This window comes from Trypanosoma melophagium (assembly GCF_022059095.1).
Source record: "Trypanosoma melophagium isolate St. Kilda chromosome Unknown ctg4segment0, whole genome shotgun sequence".
Lineage (NCBI taxonomy): Eukaryota > Euglenozoa > Kinetoplastea > Trypanosomatida > Trypanosomatidae > Trypanosoma > Trypanosoma melophagium.
In genome coordinates, this window is record NW_027125178.1 from 27,634 (window position 1) to 39,551 (window position 11,918).

Below are 11,918 nucleotides of genomic sequence, written 5' to 3' on the forward strand. Positions count from 1 at the left end.
ACTTTTAAGAGAGGAGAGGAGAGGAGGAAGAGAATTTAAATAAAACGTTGACACACAAGCAGAAATACACCCAGTTTCTGTCACTCACAACATTACATAAGAAGAAAGAAAGAAGAAAGAAAAAAAGGAAGAAAAGTGGAGTAGAATGTTGAGGATAGTAATAAAATAGAGTGTTTGCTCGGAGCAGATAAACGTGTTTCCTTTTGTTTATTTTTCTTATGTCGTACATGCAGTGAGTGCATTTTCATCATCATCATCACTACCATCAGACTGAGTTTATAGACGGATCTGCATAAGATCATCGTACTCATCATCTTTTTCGTCCCGCTGACGTTTACGCTGCTCCCGTGGTTTCGCTACACCATTCAACAGTTCTGCCCTAACATCACTGCGCAACATGAGTGTTTGTATTTGCTCCTCTTCGCTCACGCCCATCTTTAAGTGAGAAACTGCACGCTCTAAAGCACTAGGCGCATCTTTCTGTGCCTGTTGTTTGCGGAACTCCTTCCTACCACCACGTTTCTTCTTTGTCTCCTCCCCTCGTACAAACACGTGAGGAACGGGAAGTGCCTGTGTGTCTATTGCGTTCACTTTCCCCTCCGCCAACAATAGTTCAAAGGTGTGCCGCAGCTTCTCCCGCTCTCTCTCGCCAAGTTCGTCTGTTGCAGCACCGCCCGAAAGATCTGCCTTCGCCGCTATGCAACACTTGCGGGCGAGCACGGCGAGGGCCTTCTTCGCAGCTCGCAGCTCATCTGCACGCACATCATCGGCGCCGAAAAATTCCACAAATATGGGAGACTCAGCGAGATATCCGGCGTGCAGGTGTCGAGCCCGTTGGAACTGCGCCTCTTCGCAAAGGCCGAGATGCCGCAATGCCGCATCGGAGAGCCGCGCGAGTGCAACAACACCGCCGGCTGCCTCCACAAGTTTGTTCGCCACATCCCGCCCAACTAAAGCGCTAAGATTGGGCAACATAACCGGGGCACTCCCGGTCATCTCCTTCCGTGGGATCTCTCAGCAGTAGCTTAAGCAATATGTGTAACTGTCTGTGTTTCTATGTGTGCGTATGCGTGCGTGTATGTGTATGTGTATGTGTGATGGCACTAATAGAAAGAAAAAAAAAGTGCAAAAGACAGATACATAACAAAAGAAAAAGAGAAAAGAGGAGAACAGAAGAAAGGAAAAACTGAGAGACGTGCTGGTAATAAGATTACAAGACAAAGGAGTAAAGGTACTCGAGCATTTTATGGGTCAAGAAATAGAATCCAAAATTTATTTAATCGACGCCTTTTTTTTTGTTTTTACGAAGCGATTAGGTCTCACCACTTTTCTTCTCTTTTCTTTCTTTTTTCTTTTCTCATGTTCATGTCAAAGAAGGTTGGCGCATTCGTTTTCTACCCCTTTGATCCATAATGGCCTTCAAGCTGTGAACAATCTCATCGCACTCTGCCTGTAATGCCTTACTATGTTCTTCTTCACGAGCCAGACGCCCCTCTACTGTGTTGTCCGCAGCTTCTGGTAGAGTTTCACCCAAAAGTGCAGCAGATGCAGAAATGTGCAGAGGTTCATGGCACTCTACACGCACGTGCGGCTGTGGCCATGTGTTCCAGCCGTTAGAGAAATCCACCCCCACTGATGATCCCTTCTCTTTCTTCTTTCCCTCATACGCTGTTTGAGACTCACTCACCAGAAGTATTTTACGGAAAGGAAGATGAGATAACTCCTTCTTTTCTTCCTCTTTTTCTTCTTCCTCGTGTGATCGATTACCATCGGTGATGCGTTCAAAGTTGCGAGAGAGCCAGAAGTCCGCTGCACTGTGACGCCATTTGGCAATTGCGCAGTCGATAGCAGAACCATCGCGTGGTTGGAAAAATGCTGTGAGTGAGTCCTCCGTAACGGAGAGTCTCGCGATATACAAATCTTCAGGTGCCTCCACAAGAAAATCCTCACCAGCACACGACCACGAGTAACGCTGAAGCCACAGCGGGGGATCGCGTCGTCCTAGTGGCTCCACAGGGCGGTCATTTTCGTATAAATCGATGCGGGCAACTTGCATGCCACCCACAAAGCAAGTGGTCTCGTCTGGTGAAAGCGCTAAACAGCGGACGGAGAACCCGACATTCACATCACATAGCATCAAGCGTGATATAGTGTCAAAAACAATTAAACGACCACCCAAACTACACGTTGCCAACCAAGTTCCTGTAGAAAAGAACTCCATTGCCACCACAGGAACTGTATGACCTGACAATCGATGTACACGTTCTGTACCATTTGTTAGCAGATTCGTAAGGGGCTGAACAACCGCTGCAGCATCATGACCAGCAGAAGCAAAAAGATGTGCAGTGGAGGCGCAAAGAGAGTGTACTGGACCATGGTGAAGAGTCTGAGCGTAGACACAAGCACCAGGAAGAAGAACCTCATCATTTTTAGTATCAGAATCATCCCTAGCAGCAGCTATACCATTATCCTTGTTAAGCTGTGAAAAAACTAACACAGTCCCTTCATTGGTTCCCACTATAACAGCGGAATCAAGCACTAAAAGGGATGTCGCACGGAGTTTATCACTGAGACTACTGCCCAACAGTGTTGCCACGTCTAACGTCGGCATTTACTCTACACCTGCCACCTTTAATAGAAACAGGCACGTACACGCAAAAAAACACACATAGGAATAAAGAGGGAAAGGTGGAAAAAAGAGGAAGAAGAGAAAAGTACCAATTATTATTTTCTCTTTTCGTTAACTCCCTTCTTCTCAATACTTCAAAAGAATTACAAGAATAATAAGAACAATCTAAAACCTTGCATTCCCGGTTAATAAATCAAATAAAAATAGAAGAAAAAAAGAGTAATATAATAATTTTCTGTAAGAACCAAGTTTTTTTCGCCCCTGAGAACATAATTGCATCAAATATTTTTCCTCTGTAATTGTTTCCTGATAAATAAACAGAACTGACGAAATGTAAGTGCTGAGAAGCCCTTTTTAACCCGTCTCCCCGCTCTCCCCATCGCAAGTTTCACCCCTTCGCTAAGTCTAATTTTTGGATGGTTTTCCCTCTAGATATTCCATCTGCTGGGTTCTCCTCTGGGGCGACGTAAATCCAAGTAGCACGTATGCCGTATGAGCGTAAAACTTTTGCTATGGCGCCAACTTCTGGAACTAATGCCTGTGAATGTGTGTTTCTTTTTCGCATAATCTTCATTAACTGTTGTGCCGCCAACGCGAATATCCAATGGCCCTGCCAAATGCATTTTAAAACCCCGTAAAGCTAGATGAACGGCAATTGCCTCTGTTTGGGAAATCATGTGAGGTGAGCGCTTCCAAGCACCACCAGCAGCCAGCAAAACTTCCCCTGAACACTTAAATAATAACGCTCCCAATCCGTACACGGAGGCGTATGTCGCCAGCGTTGCCTTCGATGGCAGCTGCTGTGATGGGTGAACCGGCTCGTTCTTTAATAATGTTTTAGGCCAGTTATGCCCAATGACCCTTGCATTGGGTGATAAATTTGCCTGATCTTGGGGCCGTAATAACCTCGGTTTTAACATGATAAACGTTGACGCACTATTTTTAAGAAGAAATAATAAGGGAAAAGGGATTCACCCCTAACTCCCGCCGCGTGCATCATGCGCGAAACTGTACTCTCCAATTCTTTAACCGTCGTCTTTTCCAGTGACGGCGCTTCTTTCAACTTTCTTATTATTTTTTGTATTTGGGAGGCCCTTTGATTTCTATGGTTAAAGTGCGCCCCGATGAAATCGTATTCCTTCGTTTAAAACTTCTGCCCCCCAATAGTAACGCCGCCACCTTGCATGTTATGTATGATTTGGCGTCCCCAAGATTGTACCGTTCCGTGTGGACCACCTATTCTGATGCTATCAATCCAAACGTGTATTTTTAACTCTTTGGGCACCGCTTGCTGTGGCAATACCATTTCCGGATCACCAGCCAAAACTCTTGCAAGAATATTTAAAATTTCAGGACTATATTTATAGCCCATGAAAAGGCAAGTGAATTCCACTAATTCTCCCGGTTCCGTGCGGCAACGGAAACTTGCCCGTATGTTAACTGGTAAGGCTACTTGGGAAAATGATGCCTTTAAATCAAATACTGTCGCGTTTTCGCCGTAAACCACATCCAGGTATCGGGAAATGTGTCCCAAAGGCACATCAGCCTCATGATCATCCTTGGCATTCTTTGCCTTCGGCCACGCAATAAATCTCCTGTTCTGCCCTGACGGTTTGTCTTCCGCCACCGTAAAAGGGACGACCCATCCTGTGGTTGGATGTGATGAAGCTGTACAAATAATTCCTGCTTCCTTCATACGCTGCGCATCAGCGTTATTGATGCGTAGATTGGATTCGCGGTGCTTTAAATTTGGTGATGATGTCTGCATTATATGCCACACCTCATCCCAAAACCTCCTGGTTTTCTCATTCTTCCGTTTTCTAATCCATTCAGCGAACAGTGGTCCTACATCTACTTGTCGCAACGGTAATTGTTCTTCTTCTTCTTTCGTTGCCACTCGAGTTCGATTGGATCGTTGTAGTATATTTTACCCCCTAAATGGTGCACAGACAACTTGTTTTACAGGTTCTGGTATGATCCATTTTTCCGCTGCCCATTTCTCCAATTCTCTTACATCAATGATGTCAGTTGCACTGACTTGTTTATTGTTGCGGCTCAATTGCCTAAGTATCGCACCGTGCTGCGTGGGAGTTCCATGGGATCTGAATGTTTCCCCAGCTGTGCAAGCAGTCGTGGATCGAGATCGTGTTCGACTACTGCTGCTGCGTGCGCAAGCGCTCCTCTCTTTATGGAGTGAGCTGCCATTCCGTAGGGGTGAAGAATATTCTCCATGTCTTTTGTGGGTAATGTCGTTAACTTTTCGTCGCTTGTCATTCCTTTCACGACTGTTTTGATCTGTCGTGCGTCTTCTCCTCCGATGGCTACGTACCTCGCTGCCCTATGTGGCCCGATCTTGAACGTTTTCGGGTAAGGCTCCCCAATCCACTATTATGGCCTCTGGATCTTGATCGTGTGATACAAAATTTTGCTTCTGAAGTTGTGTTATTTCTCCCAATCGGCTGGCTGTGAACCACGCAAGTCGTAAAGCCACTCGATCTCTTTCCTTGGAATTGCACCCGGCACGTAGAGCTGTAATGCCCGATGAGACCGCATCTGAAACAGTGTGCCTTGCTGAGTGATGGTGCCGAATGTTTCTTCCAAAACTTCATAGCGGCTTGTATGAAGGGATCCTCTCTTTTTGCAGAGGCTGAGCAATGGCCTCCTTGATATCCTGCATCTTCACTCCTGGAAAATCCTTTGCTGTCTGAATAACCCTGAGTTCGGTGCATAACTGGCTTCCGAAGCGTACCTGTTGATTCGACATTCCTTCATTACGAATGGTGTTGGCCCATTGCAAAAAATTATTCCATGCATCATTATAGGCTGGCCCAGGATTTGCTGGCATAGGAAAGATTTCCCGGTATGCCGCCACCAATTGGGTTAGTGAAGTCTGCAGTAAATAATCCATCATTCCTTCAAATGTTCTGATGCGCTCTTCTGGTCGTACATATTCGGTCCAAACCGGTTGGTTTTGTTCCCGCGTTCCCCGGAAAACCTCTTTTGGGCTTTCCTCGTAACCTATCGGTGTCGTCTCTCCGGGCCATTCTTTTCGTGCCTCCTTTGTAGGCGTGTGAACGGCTTGTGGGTCAATGCTGCGTGTTTCTTCTTTTCCCAGTGTTTGCGTCTCGTGCCCTAATTGGCGCAATAATTCGGCAAATTGATTTTTTTTTTGCCTTAGCCGTTCCCTTGCCGATGTAAGTTGCGCTAACATTTCAGCCTTCTCCGTTTGAGACTGGGACCCTTGTGCCCGCAATTCCACCCTTTCATTCTCTTGCTGCGAGAGTCTTTGTAATGCTGCCAAAAGTTGCCCTTGTGTTTCGGCCAACTGCGTCTGGGTATGTTTCAAATACGCTTGCATTTCTTCCTTTTGTGTTTTTTCGATCATGGCTGCCTGGTGAAGATGTGCTATTTGGTCTTGTAATTCCTGGACCTGATTACTTGCGTGCTGCTGTGCCCGAAAGGATTCATCCCGTAATTGTTTTAGTGCATTTTGATACTCATAGGTTAAACTTGAACGTGCTGCTGCCAATGCTTTCCATTCGGCACTGAAACGTGCAAGTGCTTCTTCAAATGCTTGTAGAAAGTCTGGGTTAAGCGGCACATTATAGCGCACCAGGGAGGGACCAAGAGACGCCCATGGCATGACGTTGTGGTCGTTTACCCGAACCATTAGGGTGTCATTTTTAAGGAATAACTCAACTTCTACGTGATAAATTGTTCGCGGGGAATCTGCTGGACAATAGTCAAAGAAAAAAAGCTTTTTTGCCTTTACGGCGCACAAATGCCGTTAACGCCTGCGTGCTAATTTGCCGTTCTACTTCTGTAAACGACTGACTTGTTGTAGTTCACATAATACTTGCTTGTGAGACATTTTTTCAGGAAATTTACTTTTGGCAGACTGTGAAGAAGAGAAGATAATAACAAAAATTGACGCAAAGTTCAATCATTCTTTTCGCAAGTTATCAAAAAAAAAAAAAAACGGCTGAGGTTCATACGAAGGTTGGCGCTTTCCAAGAAAATAAAAGCGCAAGAGTCACCTCTGTTGCCGAAACCTTTGTCTCTTAACTTAGTAAAGTGAACTCATGTACCACCATTCATCAGTGATTAGAAGTAAGACGGAAAAAAAAGAGAAAAACATGTGATTATGTCTCCCCTCATATCCCCTTTATTTTCGCTACTTACACATACAAAAAAAAGCATCTCCCTAAATGTCGTTCTTATTTTTTTTTTTTCCTTTCGGTTTTTTTTGTTTTTCTCCACCCTACAAGGACAACCAACTATTACCCACTTGGACTCTTCATTTGAAAAAGCATGTTGCTACCGCCTGGAAGGAAAGTCACATTGCGCAATGGAACCAAATGAGATGCAATATCAACTGCTGCCTCAATGCGACGAAGCTCCAGAAGACCGTCACCAGAACGTTTTATTGCCTCAGAAATAAGTCGTGCAGACTCCGCCTCACCCTCTGCCCGCACAATAGCTGCCTTCTTCTTCTGCTCATTTTCTTGTACAACATAACGGAAACGTTCCGCCTCTTGTTGGGCCACTTGCTTCTGTTCCACAGCGATCATAAACTCTTTTCCAAACTGAATGTCCACAAGAGAAAGGTCCTCTAGAACAAGACCAAATTGGGTTACCTTTTCTTGCATCAGCTGGTAAATACGGGCAGAAACCGCATCTCGCTTTTGGATGAGTTCCTCTGCCTTGTATTCTGCCACAACCGCCTTGAGGATCTCGTTACTGATGGAAGGAAGAATACGTTCATCATAGTCCATTCCGAATGTACGGTATATCTGAGGTAGGCGATCAGCTTGTGGGCGAAACAATACACGCAGACGAATGTTAACCATCTGAAGATCTTTTGTGCCAGTCATAGTCTGCAATACTCGGGGACGAACGCGGATGTTAAAAAGCTTGATATCGTCCAGTCCAATAATGCGACACTGAAGGCCCTCTCCATATACGGTTTCTTTGAGACCAGTAATCTTATTGTAAAGAATAGCAGCCTCTCCAGGACGTACAACGAAGCAACAGCTGTATACACCAGCTGAAGCAGCAGCCAGACCAACTGCTAGTCGCTGAAGAATTTTTGTACTCATTTTATAACAACACACTATAACCTTATTTATCCGTATACAATTATACAGGTGTATATATACTCTCCATGAGATTGAATAATTAGTAGAGAAAAAACAAACAAATATGCAGAATCGATTATGAGGAGAAGAAGCAGAAAAAAAAAACAGGAAAACCACAAGCAAATGCAGTTCCGTTAAGGGGTGGTTCAGCTTATATTCCGTTTCGCAAAGGCATTTCCTAGGTTGTTTGTGATGTTGTTGTAATTAGGTGATCATTCATTAAAACGACTATAATTTTCATAACTTTCTTCTCCTCTCTCTCTCTCTCTCCAACTCTCACGTACCTCCTTTTTTTCTTTACTCTTGAAAAAACCTCTCTTTTCAATGCCTCATTTTTTTTTTTACTTCTCTTGTTTTTCTATATATATATATATATATATATATATATATATATGGATCTTTTCATCAGATCCATTTGAATTAAATATTAGACTGTTTTTAATGATAACTCACGTGCGGCCTTTTTATACGCTTCGACGACTTCAGCAACAGCTCCCTCGGCTGGAATTTCGAGCCACTCATTCACCATTTCATCATTTACAAGTCCAATGTTGTGCAGTGAGGCGATGATGCGGCCGGTAAGAGGCGCCTGCCCATCTGTGGACATATCTGCTAGGTACTGAAGGGTGACGGGCGCCAGCATGGCATTCTCATTCTCCGGTGGTCGTTGTAATTTGTGCCAGAATTCCATTAGTGTGTCGAGTGTCGCTTCATCTCGAACACGAAGTATACCGTATGCAGTACAGAGTACGCGTGCGGCATCGTAGTACATATCTGCGACAAAATCTCCACGACATGCAATACACAACATAGTAATGAAGCGCTCGCTAAACTTAGGAACATCTTCCAGAATATCCTCCTCAATGGCAGAGGCGAGAGCCATTGCGAAACCGTCGAGTACCTCATCATCTGCGAGGAAGAGACCTACAGTAAGAAAGCTGCATCCCTCATGTTGGGCTTCTTTCTTTGTGGTCATGCAAGCCTCACGCACCACTTCTGCCGCCGCGGCCTTGCAGAGATCCTCTTCCGATTCAAAGCGTCGTTGGCAATTTCGGAATTCATTCATCCATTCATGAATAAAATCATTTGTACACTCAGCAACCCACTCGTAGAAAAGTGATCGTACACGTGCCTCAAATGAAACTGTTTCTGTATTTCGAAGAAGAAGACCATCTTGTGGTGGACCTGTAGGTTTCACAATACTGCTCCAGTTACGTCCACCAGTTGAATCTCCTGCAGCAGATACAGATGCAGCTTCACCTGGTGGGTTTGTTGCCGTATCAGGAAAAGCAGCTTGTTTGCTCTTTTTAGCTCCACTCGTGGGTGTATTGCCAGAGTTAAGTGTAGCAGGAGAACGTGTAGGGAGTTTATCAGTAACACGTTGAGGTTCCTTCTGTGTACCAGTAGAAGTTTTAGGAGCTGCTACAGTTGTGGCTGCTGCTGCGGCCGCTGCTGCACGTGGTTCCCAATTCAAGTCACGTCGCAATTCAATAAGATCAAGAATCTTAAATCGAATACGCGCCGTGTATTTTTCTTGATCTTTTAGAAATTCCAGCTTCTTAAAATAGCCATCCAACTTGGGCCGCACATCAGGGATGGCATCAAGACTCTCCCCAATGGTTAGGAAAAGTTCCGTAAGGAATTCAATATCCTCACTTGCAGGGTCTCCATCATTTTCTTCTCCTTGCATTATAGTTTGAACAATATTCATCATTGTATGATGTGAAAGAACCTTATGCATAAATAATTCTCCAATAAACTTCATGTTCGCTCGTTTACGACGCATAAAAGAGGATCGCAACTGCTCCTTTTCCTCTTCTGAGAGTCTATCAGATGAAGGCATCTTACGACGACTAAGAAATTCTTCTTGTGCGATGCCAACAACAGCATTACGTAGTTTAGAAAATTTTTTCCCTTCTACAGGCTGCGCTGCCACCGTTAGACTCACTTCAAACTCTGCCAACTTGTAGCATACACCGGCGTACCACTTACTACACTCTGGCTCTTCAAGTGCCTTCTTAAAGATAAGTTCAACCGTCTTATTCAGTGTCTCTTCCGTAGAAAAAATGATATTTGTCTGTAACTTTCCCACCATCATATCAAAATTCGCTGCACTCAGCTTATTAAGAGATCCCTGCACCAATCGTTGTACCCATTCCACCGTTGTCTTTGCTGAACCGCCGGCGACCCACGCGTTAGGACCCCGCACGAGTTTAGATTGAGTCATCTTCTTTCGGCGACATGCCTCCTCGAGCGAGAAGTCGGGGTACGGCGGGTCCCTGTACAAGGGGCGCACGTCAAGAATCTGCTGGATTGAGTAAACATGCATTTACAGTGGTGTTTGACCTAAAAGGAGCAAAACAGAAAAAAAACAAAAAAACAGTGAGAGACTGAAACACACACACACTCCCTCCCTCACTCAAGCAAAAAAAAAAAAGAAAAGATATATATATATGAGAAAAAAGCTTGGCCTTTCCTTTACACTTTTGTCTTTGACTATACGTCGGTAGAAAAAGAAAACGGAGAAAGAAAAGAGAAAAAAAAATAACGAAAATGTCACACATACGCTAAAACTATCCGATCCTATATTTTTACTTTCCCCATCCCCCCTCCGTTCCACTCTGCAACCATTGGGGAAAAGAGAGAATCAAAGATAAAAAAATGGATAGAAGATATGTGCAAAAACAGCATATTCACCTTATTGTAACAACAAGTACTTATTCGTGGCACTCACACAAACAGAGAAAAAGGGGGAAAAAAAAACACAGAGATACACGCACTCACTTAAGATTTGAAATATCGTTTATAAGTTCATCAATATCATAAGGCGCATCACTACCATCAAAAACATCATTATCAACTTTTCTGGAGCTCGGTTTTTCATCTTTGGATGACTGGCAATCGTAACCATCTTCATACCGTAGGCGTTTGTTGCTCCCCAACCCTGATGACAACGTAGTTGATCCGTTAATATGTTTTTGTGCCTCTGCAATGCGCTTTGGAAGAAAGCCCGACTCTAGCCTACCCCGTTCCACATCTATTATCACAGCGTGTCCATGCAACCTCCACTTGCGACTATTTGTTACCGCCTTACGGGCCTCTGCCTCCAAACCGAACTGAACGAAACCATACCTACGACTTTTTCCTTTGTGATCACAAATGAGACGTACACTTACCACCCTACCAAACCGCTCACAAAACAAGCGAATGTCCTCCTCTATAGTCTTTGGATGCAAACTTGAAACCACCACAGTACGACGAGGATCAGAACAAATTTTCTTATCTTGATTGGGATTTCGGCGCTCCATCTCCTGCCTTAATTGTTGTAGCCAAATAGTTTTCTTGTCTTTTGGCTCTTCTGTAGATTCCGTGATACTTGGTCTGGGAGGTAGTACTTCGGTCGAAACTAGCTCCAATGCTCGCTTGTAAAGATAATGAAGAGGAGCGCTTGCCACAGGCTTTTCTCGGGGTTTGCGGTATTTAGGCAAAAACGGCGGTGGTGGTCTACTTTGAAAAAAAGCAGCTTTCCACCGTGCATGTTCTTCCGCCCGCCGCCTAAGAGCGACCTCGCGCCCCACGTCCTCCTCCCCAGGAACCTGCATTCACTTTCTTTGTGTGTGTAGAAATATGTTGTAATATACGTTTACACCAGTGGTGAAGAACACAAAAGAGAAAGAAGAAAAAGGGGAAACAAGAATACGAATAAAAAGGCCAAACACACAGACACACAGAAAGGAAAGAAAAAGAATTTGTAATAAAATAATAATTTAAACATGTACATATTGAATGGAAAGTGTGTTGGCTTTAATATAATGTGGCTCATATTCGAGAAACCAACATGGTAGATATCATACTCACATACCACCCCTTTTTTCTAACCTCTACTCTACTACAATGACGAAAAATAATAACAACTGAAGAATAATAAAAAAAAACGGGTGGGAAAGATATCAAATATCAATCCCCCCCCCCCTAACTCCCATTATAGGAGAGGTAAGAAAGAAAGAGGAAAAAAACGTTGCAAAAAAAAAGGGAAAATGGAATGCTCGATGAGTTTACGAGTCTTATCTATCAATTCGTCCGTTTGTTCCCTTCTTTGTTTAATTGTCGGATCAGGAAAAGGAAAGGAAAAGATAGTAATTACAAAAAAA

General features: G+C 44.0%; 5 protein-coding genes across 5 annotated transcripts; all 5 read right to left on the minus strand.

Moving 5' to 3' along the window:
• Positions 1-276: 276 nt before the first annotated feature.
• LSM04_003856 (Nop domain) lies at positions 277-996 on the minus strand (the record flags this gene model as incomplete). Its single annotated transcript, XM_067335865.1, has 1 exon — positions 277-996. The coding sequence occupies one exon, from the start codon at positions 994-996 to the stop codon at positions 277-279; it is 720 nt and encodes a 239-aa protein (XP_067188106.1).
• A 367-nt stretch (positions 997-1,363) lies between these two features.
• On the minus strand, positions 1,364-2,611 carry LSM04_002512 (uncharacterized protein; the record flags this gene model as incomplete). The annotated part of the gene is made up of 1 exon (XM_067335876.1): positions 1,364-2,611. One exon carries the CDS (start codon positions 2,609-2,611, stop codon positions 1,364-1,366), a length of 1,248 nt encoding a protein of 415 aa, XP_067188103.1.
• Positions 2,612-6,909: 4,298 nt separating this feature from the next.
• LSM04_008066 (Band 7 domain) lies at positions 6,910-7,728 on the minus strand (the record flags this gene model as incomplete). The annotated part of the gene is made up of 1 exon (XM_067335887.1): positions 6,910-7,728. The coding sequence occupies one exon, from the start codon at positions 7,726-7,728 to the stop codon at positions 6,910-6,912; it is 819 nt and encodes a 272-aa protein (XP_067188126.1).
• A 466-nt stretch (positions 7,729-8,194) lies between these two features.
• On the minus strand, positions 8,195-10,096 carry LSM04_007283 (MIF4G-like; the record flags this gene model as incomplete). Its single annotated transcript, XM_067335898.1, has 1 exon — positions 8,195-10,096. The coding sequence occupies one exon, from the start codon at positions 10,094-10,096 to the stop codon at positions 8,195-8,197; it is 1,902 nt and encodes a 633-aa protein (XP_067188122.1).
• Positions 10,097-10,547: 451 nt separating this feature from the next.
• On the minus strand, positions 10,548-11,369 carry LSM04_008570 (RNA recognition motif domain; the record flags this gene model as incomplete). Its single annotated transcript, XM_067335909.1, has 1 exon — positions 10,548-11,369. The coding sequence occupies one exon, from the start codon at positions 11,367-11,369 to the stop codon at positions 10,548-10,550; it is 822 nt and encodes a 273-aa protein (XP_067188130.1).
• Positions 11,370-11,918: the final 549 nt, after the last annotated feature.